Below are 18,531 nucleotides of genomic sequence, written 5' to 3' on the forward strand. Positions count from 1 at the left end.
ATGGGTGCAGAATCAGAACTTATATTTCATCAGATTTCAAAGGAGTTTGTGTATTATAAAAGGCTAAATACTCCTGGCCTGTATAAAAGTGAAATCTCTTTCCTCACACCATCTCTGTTGGACCATTCCTCTGAGCTCTTGGAGTCTTGTTTGCCAAGAACTTGGGGCACAGTGGAGACAGGGTCTGGGCTGGTGGAATAAAGGCAGTTTTGCTATCTTGGTTTACAAGACCTCTTGGGTTAATTCTAGAAGCATCAAAGCAAGCTTTTCTTCTGTCTTTCCTGTGCTCTGCAGGCCAAGAGTTTCTTGTGCTAAAATAAACAACTGGCAGTTTCATTAGACTCCACAGAAGGAAGGAAAAGGTTTATGTTTCATACCTTTTATATTATATAACAACATTACTATGCGGACTTCGATTCTTCGATCTGTTTAGTTTATTTAAACTTAAAAAAATAGCATTAAATGCTATAAATAGAATAAACCATGTCCAATTCTTAGCATTTACAATAAGTATGCAGCTGGTAATGTAGCCTCTGAAATAATAAACCACTTATCCCTGACGGTCGGGCTTTGTATATATCACCCTTAGATTTTTATTAAGCTATTGCTGGCTGGAGGAGGTGGAAGGAGGGAATGTTCTACTTGTTTTAATCTGCAGAGGAAAAAAAACCCCACACTTTATATTGCATCCGTTGTAGCTCTTACATAATCATGGAAATTATGATTTGTTTGTTCCAGCCAGGATTCGACTTTGTTTTATTTTACAGAGAAATCTGAAATCTATTCATAAAAAAAAGTCTGTTTATTTTCAGTCCATTTTGTTCACCTCTTGAAATGTCTTGGTTCTTATCAGACAAGGAAATAAGTACTTGATGCTCTTTAATCCTGATTCATTCAGAGGCATTACTTGAGTTTTGTCTAGTGCATGATTCAATATGAGATTCTGTGGGGATGAAAATGTGGATGGTTACCCTTGAAATTCTTACCATTTAATGCAGGAAGATCAGTGGCTCCAAACACAACATTTTATTATAATTGTTGGTTTGTATATGGACCCCTTTAAAATCCCAGTGACCTTTTTTTTTTCCCAGAAATAGAAAAATCCATTCTAAAATTCATGTGGAATCTTAAAGAACCACAAATATCTAAAACAATCTTGAAAAAGACTAACAAATTTAGAGGTCTTACACTTCCTGACTGCAAAACTTTCTACAAAGCTATAGTCATCAAAACACTGTGGTACTAAATTAAGACGAATAAATAGACCAGTAGAATAGAGAGCTCAGAAGTAAACCCTTATATATACGATCAGATGATTTTTGGTGAGGGTGCCAAGACCAATCAACCAGGAAAGGATGGTCTTTTCAACAAATGGCACCAGGGAAACTGGACATCTACATGCAAAAGAATGAAGCTAGATAAAAAATTAACTCCAAATGGGTCAAAGACTTCAATGGAATAACTCAAACTCTTAGGAGAAAAAACTCCATGACACTGAACTTGGTGGCAAGACTGTTTTATGTCAGAGAGACAAGCAGGCTGGGGAATGGAGTCAGAGACCTGGGTTTGAACTTGAGATGGCCCCTTCCTACCTGTGTTGATCTTAAGCACATCATCTCTCCTCTCTCAGATTCAACTTTTCTCACCATTTTACAAATGAGAATGAGAATAATTGAATGATGGTGAGAATTAAATAAATGAATGCACAGTTTTGCCCCATGCCTGCATACAGCTTATTTCAATAAGGGTCAGTCATCCGGGGAGGCAGCATTAATAGCAATTAAGCAGGTGGGCTTCAAGTCATATTTTTAAGTTCATATCCTGGTTCTGCCATTTACCATCCCTGTGACTGTGGGCAGCTGCTTTAGAGTTCAACAATTGAGGACCTTTTTTCTTTTATATTCTGAGTAAAGGAATTCATAACAGTGCTCATAAAGTTGTAAGAATCAGATGAGGTAATCCCCTTGTCTAACTCTTCTAAAAATGATTGGTGCTTCCCAGTGTTAGCTGTACTGCACATAGTAGGTGCTCATCCAGTGAACTATCATGCTCCCTTAAGCCATGATAGTTAGAATGTGTTTAATGCCATGAGTAAATATTCATCATAAACTGCCCAGAAAAATGAGATTAAAAAGTTGAATATACAATGTCCTCTCAACTGTGTAAGAAAGGGAGAAGAGGTATGAAAAAGTGGCTTATTGAAATATTAACAGTGGTCACTCCTTAGATGGAAAAGTCATACATGCATTATTTGTTTATATTTTGCATGATTTTTAAATTCTCTACCATGAGCACATACTTTTACATTAAAAATATTCAAATGCAGTTAAATAAGCTGAGAAGAGGGAAAAGAGTCAATTCTCATCTCCTGGTATATCTAGGAGTGGCTAGCAGTTACCTGAACAGTACAAATACCATGGCCTTTGCTGCAGTTTAGGTCTTGAAAGGTCCATGTGTTAAAGGCTTGGTCCCTAGGGGACAGAGTTGGGAGGTGGTTGAACCTTTAAGAGTTGGATCCTATGGAAGATCTTTAGATCATTGAAAGCATGCCCTTGGAGGGGATTGTGGTATTCCCCCAAATTCCTCATCTTCTTGCTTTCTGACCAGGAAGTGACAGCTCTACTTCCTCATGAGCTCCCACCATAATGTGCTGCCTCACTACAGACCCAAAGCCACTGGGCCAACTATTCATGGATTGGAATCTCTAAAACTGAGCCAAAGGAATTGACCTGTAGAAATAAATATCTCAGACATTTTGTTAGAGTAGTGAAAAGTTGGCTAACACTGCCTTGAGGAGGATCATCCTGTTCTTTGTTATTGTTCTTTGTTGTCTCCCAAGGAGTCTAGATCTCCTTGAGGGCAAGAAATATTTGCCAGGGAGAAGCCTGAGCCAGGCCTGCCACTGCAGGAGGCTGTCCTGCCCAGACAACCAGTAATTTTCCACCCCACACAGGGGGCAGATAGACAGAATAGCAGTTATCCTGGAATGTCCCCAAAACTGCACATGTTGGACTGGACATGTTACCTTTCAAAACCTACAGCTTCGGGGAAGAAATTACCTCTTTGCAGACAACCCTGTGTTTGAGCTGAAGCTTGCCAAAGTCAGTGATTAGAAAATAGGAAAATTTTTATTTTAACATCTTAATTATTTTAGACATCATTTTTATCATTTTTTTCCATTGGAAACTTCAAAACATATAGACATAATCAAGGATTTTGGTGTCCACAGGGAGTCTTGGAACCAATACCCTGCTGATACTGGGGAGATGTCTGTACATTCAACTAAATCTTTTACCACAGCTACAAATAATATATATTTAAGATATATATGTACATATATATGTACACACACACACTGTACTTTTTTTCACTAAATGGTATATTGTGAAAAGCTTTCTATAACTATAGGCATATGATTATATATCATCTGATTATTGATTTCTCAGTATTTCATCACATTGATGTACCTTAATTTATTTTTAATTAATTCAACCATGTGTTATGTGCTGGACATGCAATGGAAAAACAGACGTGACACTTTCCTCAGAGCTAAGGTACTAAAGGGAAATTTAGACAATTAATCCAACACAAATTAGGCTACATTATTGTATGTGAGACATAGAAGTTTCTACTGGATCACAGAGGCAGAAGTCCCTAGCTTATAGACACATTAATTATTATTCAGATTGCATCTACATTGGTCATTAAACATCCATTTTTATGATCTGGTTGTGATTATCCCAGTTGGGTTTAAGTGCTATGAGGCCCAGAATGTAATCATATATGCTCTTCATTGTACCCTCAGTACCTATTACAGTTTCTGGTTGGCTTTCTGCTACAGTAACAAAATACCTGAGATAATCTACTCACAAAGAGGAAAGATTTATTTTAGCTATGGTTTCAGTTCATGCTCACTTGATCATCACTTTAGTCCTATAGGAGAACAGTAAACCATGGTAGGAGTGCATGACAGAGGACGTCACTCACCTCAATTAGGAAGTAAAAGGAAGAGAGGAGGGGTCAGGGTCCAAATATTCCTTCAAAGATATACCTCCAGTGACCTAACTTTCTTCCACTAGATCCTATATCCTAAAAGTTCCACAACTCCACTATGGTGCCACAGGCTGGCTACCAAGCCTTTTAACACAGGGACCTCTGGCAGATGTTTAAGATTCAAACCATAACACTGGTGCATAAATAAATGAGAATAGACGTCTGGATAAATTTCCAGAAATGGAAATGTAGTAGATTATTTACCTGACACCTAAGAGACCAGCATACTCCAACAGTAGAAAAAGTGTACATGTGTATATATATGTATAAGAAACAATAAATTAGAGAGGATTTTGTCTTTTTTATTTTGTAACATGAAAGTAAGCTGATCAGTTGCACCATCAACAGATATTTCTGTTTATTTACTTTACTGATTGTATAGCAGATGAGACACTATTCCTACTCCAAGAAGTTTAAAATGTTGGGCAGGGAGTTAAGAAATACTTATGTAAAAACCAACCCTTGTTTTTCAAGACAATACATATTATTAGATAAATGGCATAAATAGTACCCTGATCTAATTTAGTAGACATCTTTACAAAAGAGGCTGTACTGATGTATTCATCTACTAGCACCATTTGTTGGTATTATTTCTCTTTCATTTTAGTCATTCTGGTGATATGTGAAGGTATCACATTGCTTTAATTCCCATTTCTTTGACCAATGAAATGAGCAACTTTTCCTGTGTTTAGAGGCCAGTTGATATGTTATTACAAGAAATATAAGAATCTATTTTTTTTGATACCAGGGATTATACGTAGGGGCTCTAATCAATGAGCAGCAACTCTTTTTATATTTTGAGAGAGGGTCTAAGTTGCTTAGGGCCTTACTAAGTTACTGAGGCTAGCTTTCACTTGCAATCCTCCTGCCTCAGCCTCCACCTGGGATTACAGGTGTGTGCTACCATGCCTAGATGACCCATTTTTAATCTTGAGTTTTCTTGTCTTTTTCATATTGTTGTAAAGTTCATTAAAATTTGAGTCAGATATATGTATTGCAAATATCTCTCCCACCCTACTTTTGCCCCTTCATTCTTAATGATATGTTTTGATGAGCAGAACATCTTAATTTTTACATAGTCCAGTTTATCATTTTCAAAATGTTCATTGCATCCGTTTAAGAATCTCTTCCTGCCCGTTGTGGTGACACATGCCTATAATCCCAGCAGCTCAGGAGGTTGAGAGGAGGATCACGAATTCAAAGCCAGACTCAGCAAAAGCAGGGGGCTAAGCAACTCGGTGAGACCCTGTCTCTAAATAAAATATAAAATAGGGCTGGGGATCTGGCTCAGTGGTTAAGTGCCCCTGAGTTCAATCCCTGGTACTGGTAAAACAAAACAAAACAAAACTCTCTTCTTATCTGAAGATCATGAATATATTTTCATATATCATCTTCTAATATGTTAGTTTACATATGGACTCACAATCTATCAGAATTTTATTTTTGTGTGGTAAGAGCTAGGGGTCAAGATTCATTTTTATCCCCAACATGGAAAGCCAATTGACCTAGCACAATATATTGAAAAGGCATCCTCTATTGTACTCTCATCCTAGTCAGCCACCAGTAACAGAATATACTTAGTTTTTACTTTGTTATGTTCTGTTAGCCCTGTTTGGTCTATTCTGTGACAAGCTCACACTGCTTTAATGGCTATAGCTTTGGGATCGATTTTAACATCTGTTTTGTAAGTTTTCTAACTTTGTTTATTTTTTAAAGAATTCCCTTGTTAGTATGAAAGTACTCTCTCTTTCTCTCCCATGCACCTGTTCATGCTCTGTCATTCTTCTTAGACAATGAGATGGCTTTTAATCCACTCATCTATTTGATGAGAACTGACTTCTTTCTATAATTCATGAACGTGGCATATCCTTCCAATTACTTAAGAATTCTTTGATTCTGTCAATAATCTTCTGAAGTTTTCAGATTTAACTTCAAAGGACAATACACAATTTAATGTAGAGCTTGCATTGAGATCAATGGGTCCAAAAAGCAAGTGGTCATGTAATGTTTTAAATAATATTAGTCTCCAAACCATACCTCACTACTATAATCGGAATCTCTTCAGAGGATAAGAAGCCTTCCAGATTCCACTTTTCATAGAATTCAAAGTCTTTTATTGCAGAACAATTTGGCAAATTTTACTGGCATTTCAATAGTAATTCCTGTTGACCTTCCCATTATATTTCTATAGCATTAACTTCCATGAATTCCTTCTGCACATTTATAAATACACATGTAAAAGAATGTTGATTACAGCATAATTTATAATAGAAAAATCTAGCAAACTATTTCAATTTATATTCATGGAAAATAGATTGGATAAATTATGCTACTTGTATATAGTATAATATTTAGATAGCTATCAAAAGAGAAGAACCAATCTAAGTATAGGAGTGGAAAAAAGGACATATGGCAATTAAAAATTTTTTAAAGNTATGCACTTTTTTCTTTGTTCATCTGATTCCCCTGTCATCTTCACAAGGCAGATTAAATATTATATTGTCCTAGGCATCTTCCCAAACAATCTCTCCCATCCTAGTGTGCCTTAATGGAGAAATCTAAATCCCTCACTTAAGGCCTTTATCTCAGCAGCACCCAGCCCCCACCCTGGAAACAGCTTCCCAAGGCACAGAGTTTGTCAGCACCTAGCCCAGGAACCGGCACACAGCGGGTCTTCAGAACATGTCAAAAGGTTCCATGTCAAAGGAAACTATTTTTCTGACATTTAACTTTCTTTAAAGTCTATTGATGTAAGGCTGTTTAGGGCAGTCTGTTGTTTTTTCTGATTCCTGCATTTTCCTTTGTTTTTCATGGAACACATAGCACTGATTTCCTGTCAAGCTTTGCAAATAAATATCAAGGTCAGGGGCTGGAAACATTTCTGGAGCTATCGTGGTACCTCTTGATTCCACTGGGCCAAGAAATGCATTCAACCCCAGAGGGCAGAAGTTTTTCAAAACAATACTGTTCCAATAAGGGTGTGTGCTTCCTCCTTCAACTCCTCCCCCTCCCTCTTGCATTTTAACTACTTTGAGAAGATGGAAATTCTGGAAAGCCTTTCCTATTTTTGAAATACCGAATGGGCTAGGTGATGGGGCCTGTGGTGCTTTCTCCTGTGTGGTTCCTACAAATAGGGACTCGGGGAGGCAAAGAGGAGAGAGATGCCCCTCCTGGAGAGCCTCCCTGCGGAGGCAGAGGGATCCTACTGCTCAGTCACACTCTTCTGGGCCCTTGCATTCTCCTGTGGGCTGTCTGGACTTGTGCTCCCAGGGACTTTGATCCTTATGTGACCTGGTGGGCACTTGTCCATGTGTCTGTCTCTCTGATTCTCATTCTCTCTCCCTCTCTCCTTCTCCTCCACCCCTATCTCTCTTCTCTCTCTCTCTCTGTCTCTCTCTCTCTCTCTCTCTCTCTCACACACACACACACACACACACACACACACACACACAGCTAAAGCAGGTATAGGGGAACCCTCCCCAATGACTCAGTCCTTTTTAATGTCCAAGGTAACACAACAAACCTTCCCCCTTCCCTCCACCCTACTTTTTGTCTTTATTTTTCTTCTCTTTTTTCCCCTCCTCTTCAATATTTTTTGCTTGAGCTGGGCTCAGTGCCAGTCAAAGAGGTATTGTCTTAAGAAACTTAAGGCAGCTGCTGATGCTTGATTTATCTGGACCCATGCAACACCATTATTGGGAGCTTCAGGGAGCGACTTTGCATCCCCTCCAGGGATGGCTGAAGTTGGGTCTGGCTGAGACCACCTCCTGGCTATGACTTTAGCAGTGACAAAAGCATGGGGAGGGAGGGTTTATATTTTTAAAATCTTCAGCTAGCTGCCCTCCCCCATTTGAAATGGAAAAGTGACATTTCCTCAATTAAAGGGTTTCAGCCCCAATGGCTGCACTTTCTGGAGCCCATCAGGGAAACCAGGTTGCTATTTTGCCCCTCCAAATGGTTCGCTGTAACACACACATCCAATGACTTATAAAATTACTTCCAGACAGCGAAGGCTTCTAGTTCAGGAATAGTGAGACAATTTCAAACGAAACAACGCCCTCCCCTCTGCTGAAACCTTCTGACTTAATTATACACAACTTTGCACAGGGCTGCTCGGAGCCTGCTCCTTCCCAGTGTTGGGGGAGGGGGAAAGAGAACTAGAGGGTCTTGGAAACTGCCCCTCTATCTCATGACTAGCTCTGCCTCTGGTACACCTGCTGTGTGGGGTCTACATTTTTGTCCCCAGGGCCACCCTCAGACAGACACTCCTTACATCTTGCTTGGATTATGGCTACCACCTCTTATGACTCCCAACCTCCTAATTCTATACACGTCTCCGTCATGAATCAAATGGATATGCATCTGATTCTATCACCCCCACCATCCCAGGGAAAAATTCTTTGATGGCTTGATAAAGCCCAGACTCCTGAGTTTCTATGTTTCCTGAGTTTCTAAGCCCAGATTCCTGACTTTCTCCTTACTAATCTAGACCAAATCAATTTTTCAGAAATTGCTCATTTATTATTTATTCATCTATGGAGCCAGTAAATGTTTTAATTCGAGTATTATGAGACTTAACCTAAAAAGCACCAATATATCAAGCATTATCTTTGGTGCTGGGAGTTGAGTGGCAGTGATGTCTGTCTGTCCCTCATCTTCTTGGAGATAGCAGCCTATTGAGAGGGGCAAAGTAATCAAACAGATTGAAAAAGACAAACTGTGGCAAGTGAGAAGAAGGTACTGTGTGAGTGAAGGAGACTGTAAGGTTTTGCTGGGAGGAACTGTCTGTTTTTAGACCAATGAGTCAGAAAGACATAGAAAGGGTGTGCTAAAGACTGAGACTTTAGCTAGGTTCAGTGGCACCTACATGTGATCCCAGTGGCTCCAGAGGCTGAGGCGGGAGGATCGTGAGTTCAAAGCCAGCCTCAGCAAAATCAAGATGCTAAGCAACTCAGTGAGACCCTGTCTCTAAATAAAATACAAAACAGGGCTGAGGACTGGCTCAGTGGTTGAGTGCCCCTGAGTTCAATCTCTGGTATCCGCCCTCAAAAACAAAACAAAACAAAACAAACAAACAAACAAAGGAGACTTAAAGATTTAGGAACAACAACAACAGCAGTGATGTAAGAGTCCTCCAGGCAGGGAGCACATGCGAAGGCCTTGATGTGGAGACACACCTAGGATTTTCAAGATCCAACAAGGAACCTCATGGAGCAAAAGCCTAAGAAGGTCCCCCTAAGGGGGACCCGAGCAGGTGAGAGGGGCTGGGTGGTCGAATCAAGCCACACACTTGAGGACCTTAAGTTTTATCCTAAAATCCTAAAAGCAACAGTAACAGGCAGTGCCACGACAGGATTACCTTTTTTTTTTGGTGGGGAGGTGGTACTGGGGATTGAACTCAAAGGCACTCAACCACTAAGCCACATCCCAGCCCTATTTTTTTTTTTTTTGTATTTTATTTAGAGACAGGGTCTCACTGAGTTGCTTAGTGCCTCACCATTGCTGAGGCTGGCTTTGAACTCAGGATCCTTCTGCCTTTGCCTCCAGAGCGGCTGGGAGTACAGGTGTGCACCACCATACCTGGCCCAGGATTACCTTTTACAGAGATCCCTCAGGCTGTGCTGTAGGGGATGCGTCAGAGCAGGACCAGTGAGGGTCAGGAAAGCAGCAGTGAACTCTTCTAGGAGCATGAAGCAGGGCACTGGTGACACGGCAGAGGAGCCCCAGGCCGACTGGAGATGTGTTGTGTGGGAAATTGGCAAGATTTGGTAAGAGACTGAAAGTGGTGAGAAGAAATTGAGAATGAATGCCTTTTGAGTACTAAGTTTGAAGCTTGAACAAGAGGGTCATTGACTGGGGATTTGGGAGAATGGTTAGGTTTAGGAAGCTCTTTGGCTTCTTGTCCTTATCTTTCATTTAGGAAAATGAAACTCTCACTTCCTTCTCATTTCCTCAGGCAACATTCATTGCTGTGCTTTGGGGGCTTCCAACAAAAATTAAAGTTCTTTGCTATACCCCCCCACCCCACCCCACCCCCTTTGCAGCTGTCCTTGAAATTAAATTTGGCCCTCTTCACAGACCATGGCTGCCCTTACCACATGTTTTCCTAGTAGATAGATGGCAGCCCCTTGAGGGCAGACGTCACGAGGCAGAACTCTACACTTACAGAGGAGCCCTTCTGGACACTTATTGAATGCAGTGGAGTGGGGTCATGAGGGTTTCAAAGGCATGGGTGGGATGTGCAGAATGGACTATAATGGCCGAGAGCTAGGAAATATACTTCCAAAATTGGCCATCACTTGCTTGCAGGTGATTGGCAGTGGAGGTGTCTCACATCTGCTGGCACAAGGTAATAGCTGCAGCCACACCCCAGAGAAATCAAATTAGAATCTTCAGGGTGGGACTCTCATGAATGGGTATCTGTCAAAACACCCCAGGGGATGTCAGGGGGCTAGTGGATTGAGAACCAACCAGAGATCAGAACTCACAGGACCTTAAACCTCTTTTAGGGAGTTGTGCGGCATGCAGGAGGATCAGTTGTGAGATAGGGACAACATAGAGAATGTTGGGTAGCGCATCCCTTTCACAGCAGGCACCTTGAGCTTTCTGTCAAACCAGGATAATGACAGAGCAGGCTATGGTGTGCCTGCAGCCTCAGGACAGGAGGGATCAATCCACTTTGAAGGCTGTCAGTCTAGCTATTGTCCCAAGCAGCAAACTCCCCCTGTGCAACCTGCCCACAGACCAGAGCAGAACCCCCATGCGACCATGCAGTCACACACTCACGGATTTGGGGCATGTCTTGGTCTCCCAGTGGCAAGTTCTTCTTGAAGGGCTTTCCTCTGGCAGAGCATCCATTTTTCTTCTGGTGCCAATAAAAATCCCTAGCACTGTTCTTTCTCCTTTGCTCCCTTCTATTGCTTCTGACAGAGTTTGCCAGTGAGCTGAGGTCAGGATTTCCTTTTTACAAACAACCTGCTCTCAGTCAGCGGGGCCAGAGGTTTCCTAAATTACAAACCCTTTCATTTCTTCTGCCACAAGTCATCCTGTCAGTTTGTATAATCACACAGAATGCAGAGAAATGGAAATGCTCAGAGAGACACTGAAAGAAAGACGTGCTCTTACCAATGCGATCCTTTCGGCTTGTCGAGAAATTATACCAGACAGGATGGAGGGGCTATTCTAGCCCAAGCGTTGTAGCTGTGCATAATGTAGGTAAAGTTCAGTGTCTGGGAAGAAATTTCTTGTAAGTCTTAAGTAGCATACAGTGTCCATTAAGTCTGCATTCTGTTAGGCAAATGGTCTCCTTTTATATTTATCTGAATTGGGAAACATCCATGTCATATGTAAGTTTTGAAAAACAAATTTAAGAAGTTATTACAAAATGTGTGTGTTTCCTTTGATGTCTGGCTCAATAAAAGACCAATTTCAAAACAAATCAGGAAGGATGACATAGGATTGAGACACTAAAGCTAAAAAGGCATTCAGATATCACTGGAAAATTGTACTAACGGACAGAATGCCGGACGGACCATGAAAATTGGAAAGGAACACCTTATATTACCTCTTTATTTAGTGATAGATAAGACAGGCCAAGCTTAATTTTTCCTGGCCACCTACTCCTCATCTTATCACAATTCTGCGTGCATCCAAGAGGGTGGGCTGAGGTATGACTTTGCTTTATTTGATTGTGATGCTTGGGCAAAGCATTTAATCCAAGTTCTGTAATCTTTAAAATAAAAGGAGCTTAATTAGACAGCACCTTGACCCAATACTGGAAATCTATTCTAGTATAGAAATGTCACCCACAGGGAAGGTGGTAGAGGCTAATGCAGGAGCTGAACTACTGCTCCTATTCTCTTCTACCTCCTTCTTCCGTGAAGGAGAGCAGTCATGATTGTACATTAGAGCCCGGAGGCTGAAGTTTTTTTCTGAGATAAAGGACAGAGCCTGGCCCTCTCCTTCTCCTTGCCACCTACCATTCTCTCTCTCAGCTCCAGGGCCACAGTCCTGAGGCTTTCTCCTTCCTTCTCTTCTCCAGCTTGCTGCATCCCTTCCTGATTTAGGCTGCTCTCCGGCTCTTCTCTGCTCCTGGCTCTGCTTGGGCCAGCTCCTCCCCAGCCTTCAAGAACGAATGAGATATCCATTCGTTCTCCAGGAAGCTTCTCCTGCCTGCCTGGGCTAGTGCTAGCCTTTGCCTCCATCAGTCCGTTTATGGACCCCTTTCTAGAATGACAACAAACTCTCTCATAGCCTCTGGCCCAATGCTTGTGGTCAGGACCAGGCCGTGTTTTCCAGCTTGTTCTCTAGTCTAGGCGAGAACAACACAGTGATGTAAGGAGATGGTGTTTTTCCAAATTCTTTATGTATTTTAACATATTGTCTTCAGAATAATTCTTGAAAGTAGCTCTTATTGTTACTCCTCTCTTACAGATGAGGAAACTAAGGCTCAGAGAAGTTGAGAAGCTTGGCTTACTAGGTTAAGGAAGCTGAGATTCCAGCCCATCTGAGTACAGAAGCCAGGCTCCTAACCACTGGGCTGTCTTTGCACAGTGTTTAGACACTTTGGACATGTCTGGATTCTTCCTGTGTCTCACCAGTCTCCCTATTCCAACCTGTTAGCCAATCCCATCATTGTTATCACTAAAAATAAACCCCAGCTTTCCCTCTCCACCAACCTACTTCAAATCTGACCATTGTTGATCTGGACTGGATTAATGACCTAATAACTGGTTTACATACTTCTCTTGCTCCTCTATAGCCTGTTTTCCACAAAGAAGCCAGAGTGATCATTTCAAAGAATAAGAAGGAGCAGTTAATACCCTTGCATAAAAACTTCAATGGCCTCCCTTTTTACAGAATGGCACCTAAAACCCTTAGCATGACCTCAAGATCTTTCTGGTTTCTCTCTTCCTTTACAAAATCATCTCCTACATCTCTCCTCTTGGTCCCAAAGGTGTGTTTTTCATTCCTACAATACAAACATGCCTGCATGCTTTGCCCCTGACCTAGTAGCCATGCTGCCTACTCCCTAGTAGTCAGGTCTCAGGTCAGACATTCTGTTCAAGGAGGCTTACGATGTCTATTACCCATGTTCTGTGTTAACTTTCCACAAAGAACCCTTCTGACACGAGGCCATCTTATTCATTCATTCAGTAATTCATTTACTGTCTGTTTCTACCAGCCCCAATGTGATCTCAGAACTGGGGGCATCCAGGACAATGCACACAAGAAGGGTTCCGTGAATCTGTTGAATGGAACGTGCGTGAACTGCCAAGGTAGAGGGTGGGTGCATGGGAAGTTGAAAAGAAGTTGCTAACACAATACCATGATGCCAAAGAAGACTGTGCAGAAGAGTGGGGACGGGAGATGGCCACAGTTTGGGTGGACTGAGGCTGTAGGAGGTCATTGCCATTACTGGGAAGGCTCTAGCAAAGATGAGGCGGGGCTGTTTGCTCCATTGAAGAGCATGATACGCTGGCCTGGCACCTGAAGGTTTGCTCCTTAAGGTAATGAGATAATGCTGAGGAGAAGGGCCATCCTGCATTTGGAAGCTCTAGAATGCCCAGGGGAAATATCTGAGCTCTAATCCCCAAAGGAGAACCCTTTAAATGTTTTGGCCACAGGGTGTCATGGTAGAAGCGCTGCTTTAAAAAATTCATCTTTGGAGTGTGTCTCCTCCATTTTGCCTACTTTTCTTACTTTTCCTATGACCTAGTAATCCCTTCATTCCACACACCAAACTCTCTTTAAAGGTTCTTCCCCAGCCCCCTTTGTTTTCAAGGTGGACACCTCACTCTTCAACCTGCTTCATTTTGTGTGTGTGTGTGTGTGTGTGTGTGTGAAAAATGTACCTCATGGAGCTGATAGATGGGCCAGACAAATGTACATTTGATTTTCATGTGTTTGTATGTATGCATGTTGTGTTTCTAAGATTAAATTCTCAGGAGGAAGTGAGTTGTGCTGTTTTATAGCTCTCTGTCGGTGATTAATCTGGCTAATCGTAGAGATATATGTTGTGGGCGTTCTTTTCGATGAAATTGCCTTATATTTGCTGTCCCTTGGGTATTTAAGTGGCTAAATCTATGACTTGCAATCCAAGATATTTTAAGCTGAAATCTGCCCTCTAAGTAGATAAATCTGAGTGAGGGTTCAGTTTATAGAGTTTGGGGAAAGAAAGAGCTTTTCCATTCATCAGTTCTTACAGTGATCAGAGAAACAGCTGTTGCCTACCAGCTTGGTTCCCTGAAGGACTGATAAAGCCATCACGGCAGCTGATTCTTGCAACTTCCTTTGTGGGGCTTTTGAGTGTTCCAATGCAACCAAAGTCCTGCTACTTCCTATAAACACCAGGAAAAAGATGATATTGATATTCGAGGAGCGTATAGTACTTCACAAATCAATTTTATTAATTTAAACACAAAAATTAATGAAGAAAAATTCTGTACACAATTGTGGACACGACACACCTTTTTACAGTAAGGCCAAGATGAGTTTTGTCTTTTCAGTCTTCAGAGTACAAGAACATAAAATGAGAAGGTTAAAAAAAAATAAATCATCAACTTCTGTTTGCTTCAAGCGAAAAAGGGAAAAAAAAGAAGCTAATTCATTTGTCACACGATTTGGAGAATTCACAAATGACTAATTCTAGCAGCAACACGAAACTTCAGATAAGGGTGGAATAGCTCTTTAGCTACTCTGGGTCAAAGCTGGGGGGGCCAATACAATATTAAATAAAATGTATCCAAAGAATAATTTCATGGAAATGGAAAGCTTTAGATGCCAAAGATTAGCTTGCCTGGACAAATTGATCACTTTGGGAGAGACTTTCCTATTGTGTGACCACGGTGACACTTCCCCCCCCCACCCACGATTTATGCTTGTCATGATATAAGTGGAGGCTAACATTAATCTTTTGGTGATGGAGACCCAGCTACATCCACTGTTGGCAATGAACTTTCCTCTGCATGGGGAGGAAAAGAGAGGGGATTTGAACTTGTGGAGTAATGCAAAGTTATACTGATGTCTAGCCACGTGGAAATGTCTTCCTGTACCTAAACAAGAAAATACAGACACAATAATAATTCTGAGCACATTAAAACTCTGTTAGTCTCCCATTCATGAACCATTTTTATTAATAAAATATATCTATCATCTATATTATTTCCATGGGATGAAGCATTTGAATAATCACTTTTCCAAATAGTTACATATAATACATTAGTGTTGAAATGAAAAAGGTGATAAGAGGACTTTTCATGTTTCCAAAAGAAGAAGCTGCTGTGTTATTTTTATCAAGATCCTCCTAACAGTATTAACAAAATTTAGATAGAAGAACTGATGGGGAAAAAGGATTTGGAAAACAAAATCCTTATTGACACTTGACATCCATGCTTTTGGTCTTGACAACATTATCAAAAAAAAAAAAATCCATTATCTACATATTTATACCCAATACTCGGATAAGGCACTGCACATGAGTTTGTGCACCTGTTGCCTCAAGCTTCACTGAGAAGGCTTTACTGCCTTTCAATATCATTTCCCTAAACAATATGTAAAAGAATCATCCATTATTACAAATTTACACCAAAAATTCTTTCTGTACATGATTGTCTCAGTGATGTACATATTATATGTTTAAATTAGACATACTTTAAACTACTTTGCAATGTGCTAAAATTCAAAGTACTTGCCATGTCATGAGGCAAAGGCCTTTAATTGCTTATTTCTTACATTATTGTCTCTTCAATTACTTGATGTCAAAAAAGTCTGTCTGGGTGAGTTGTATGGTATGTGATTTATACCTCAGTAAATTTTTTTTAATAAAAAGTCTGTTCATAAATAAGTAGAGATGTACAGATTACCCTGGGTAGAAGACACCAAAAAGTAAACCTTCTTTACAAGAAAATTCTTCCAATGGTATTCAGGAAATACATTTTCAGTCTTTGTTGTGCAATCAAGTTTGCTGTATTAGAGAAGCTGTTTATGTCACATTGAAAATGCTAAAAACTGAAGTGTTTGCAGGTCCTTTCTTCACAGGTTTGAACCGTGTAGTTAATGTGGCAAAGACACATTACGCTGTGCTAGAACATTCTCATGGCTTATTTTCATTGGATTCACAGTACTAGAGTCAACAGCTGTTCTGAAGAAATAGACGTGGTCCTCCCTTAACCACGAGGGCAGAGGTCAAAATTGACAGCAGCTGCACATGGTATGTTGAAATCACTAAGTTCTGGAGTCCAGCGCTGACATGAAACTCGGGCCTGTTGGATTTGTCCCTGGTCACAGGGAGGTTGTGTGGTTTCAAAGTGCCATGCTGTCGTTACAGGTACTCCAGTTCCAAGGCATGATGTAGGGCCATGAGGTCCGAGTGGCTAGAGACCCTCCAGAAAGGCATGGCATGCTGCAGAAGGGGCAGATACACAGTCAGGACAGAGAATGTGCCCAACTCCCTCTAAAAATCCACTATTTATGCCCAGCCCCTTGTTTAAGTATTAGGAAAATTGCCGGCTATCATCTTCGCCATCACATCCATCTGTTCAAAAAAAAAAAAAAAAAATTCAAATCTAATCCTCCCCAAAGAGTCTGGGGATGAATTTTAAAATGTAATCCAGAGTTCATTTCTTTAAAAAGGTTCTGGATATTTTTAAACTAGGTCTATACTGTGACTTGATTGCTAATTTTAAACTTTAATAAGACATTCACTATGAATGAAACTTTGCCAAGAACAGGTGCCTTTCAAAATATGTATGCAGTGGATTTTTGATGCGGAAAGCTTAAAAAGCTTTTCTTTTTATGAGTCTAAGCCATTTTCCTCAGTTGGTAGTATTTTACATTTTTCCAAACTAATCTTTCTCATATATGAAGCAATCGTTCTTTATTTCCATCAGTTATTCTTTACATTGATCTTAAATGACTTTACCATATGAGAAAAACTTAATGGACGTCTAAGGTTGGTTTGTGTGTATTTGTGTTATTACTTAAACTATCAAGGTAGGGATGTTTGTGAAACATCTGAATAAACCAGAGACAAGAAAAACAGGAGAAAGTAAGGTCACTGCAATCCATAAGTGGTGAAAAATGTGATAATGAACTTTTATAGTTCAAAAGGAGTGTAAATAAGTACTTTTGCATCAGTAAAATGTTTTTCTTAAATAAAAGAAAATCATCACCTTTGGGGGACAAAATTCTGCTTAGCTCATAAAGTGATAAACTACTTATTATAGAAGGTAATAATTATAGGATAATATGGAGGCCAAAGTATAATTTGCAATTATAGTTCTGAAGAATTTGGGAAATTTTCAGACTAAGAAGAATCTGACATGGAGGCAAATAGAAATGAGGTTTTGTTTTTCTAATCTGTAACAATGGGAGCTACTATTTTGATATCAATCACAAGCTGCTATATTACTGGGCTGCAAACTATTAAAAGCACATTTATTAACAATGTATTTGCCTCAAATTATCTAAAATCTTATATTACATTGCAATATCAAATGTAGGCCTTTTGTACTTGATATTACTTGCAAGTATCTATATATTTTTGTTAGCCACTTCTAGACTATTTTATCATTTAAGGATAAGATCTCATTGTAGATTTCTAGAGGATGCTCTACTGGGATCTTTAGATTGTAAGATAAATCATTGTGCTTTCATTCATTTTAAAAAATTGTTTTTTGATTTTGCATGCATACAGTCTAGGTATAAATGACCTTGAGTTGCATCTTGCCATGACTCAGTATTTCACAGTCTGTAGATGAGTAACAGAAAGGTACTACTATGTAAATTCATCTGTATTCTGTGGAGAGTTGAAGGGGAGCAATCATCTTTGCTTAGGGAATGGGGGAAATACTTGAAAATAGGATGTGCTAGTTGAGCTGGGTCTGAAAGGATGAGCATTCAGAAGAGTACTCTGAATGGGTCTGTGGGGTGGGGCACAGAAGATAAAGGAAAAGTTGTTAGCACTGGTTGGGTATGAAAGACTCATTTGGTGACATGACTGGCTGCAGGAGCCAGTTGGTTCAGAGTCTGGTAAGCCCTATGAAAGAGTTTCTTGGTAATGATAATTATTAAGTACTGGGTGTTATGTCAAGAGTCACTGTGCCACATGCCTCAAATAGATACTATTATCACCATTCTACTACTGAAAAAAATAAGAGTAGAGGGTTTTAAATAATAACTGATATGGAATGAAGCCAAGATTCTTACCAGCTCTGAACTTAATCTGAATTTTACTGTAATGCCTCCTAACTGTTCCTGTGGCTTTTAAAAAAAATTTGCATAGCTGAATTATCAGCACAATAGCACATATTAAAACACATACTCACAATCCAATCCCTAATCTGGTAAACAAGTGAATGCAATTCATAGATCTGGGATGTAAATGTTTGATCTCTTATAATACCGAAAGCTTTCTTTATTATTGGAGAAAATTCATGCATATAAAATATTTGTAAAAAAAGAACTATCTAAAGAAAT

General features: G+C 40.0%; 1 protein-coding gene across 15 annotated transcripts in view; it reads right to left on the reverse strand.

Annotated features, from left to right (window-relative positions):
* Positions 1 to 14,440: 14,440 nt before the first annotated feature.
* Positions 14,441 to 18,531, reverse strand: part of Eya1 (EYA transcriptional coactivator and phosphatase 1) — a 295,310-nt gene continuing 291,219 nt past the window's right edge. For all 15 annotated transcript variants that reach the window (XM_048783048.1, XM_048783042.1, XM_048783041.1 and 12 more), the window contains one exon: positions 14,441 to 16,456. In XM_048783048.1, the coding sequence (XP_048639005.1) occupies positions 16,376 to 16,456 (81 nt within the window). In that variant the 3' untranslated portion in view covers positions 14,441 to 16,375. The remainder of the gene's footprint in view (positions 16,457 to 18,531) is intronic.

Source organism: Marmota marmota, unplaced genomic scaffold (assembly GCF_001458135.2).
Source record: "Marmota marmota marmota unplaced genomic scaffold, marMar, whole genome shotgun sequence".
Lineage (NCBI taxonomy): Eukaryota > Metazoa > Chordata > Mammalia > Rodentia > Sciuridae > Marmota > Marmota marmota.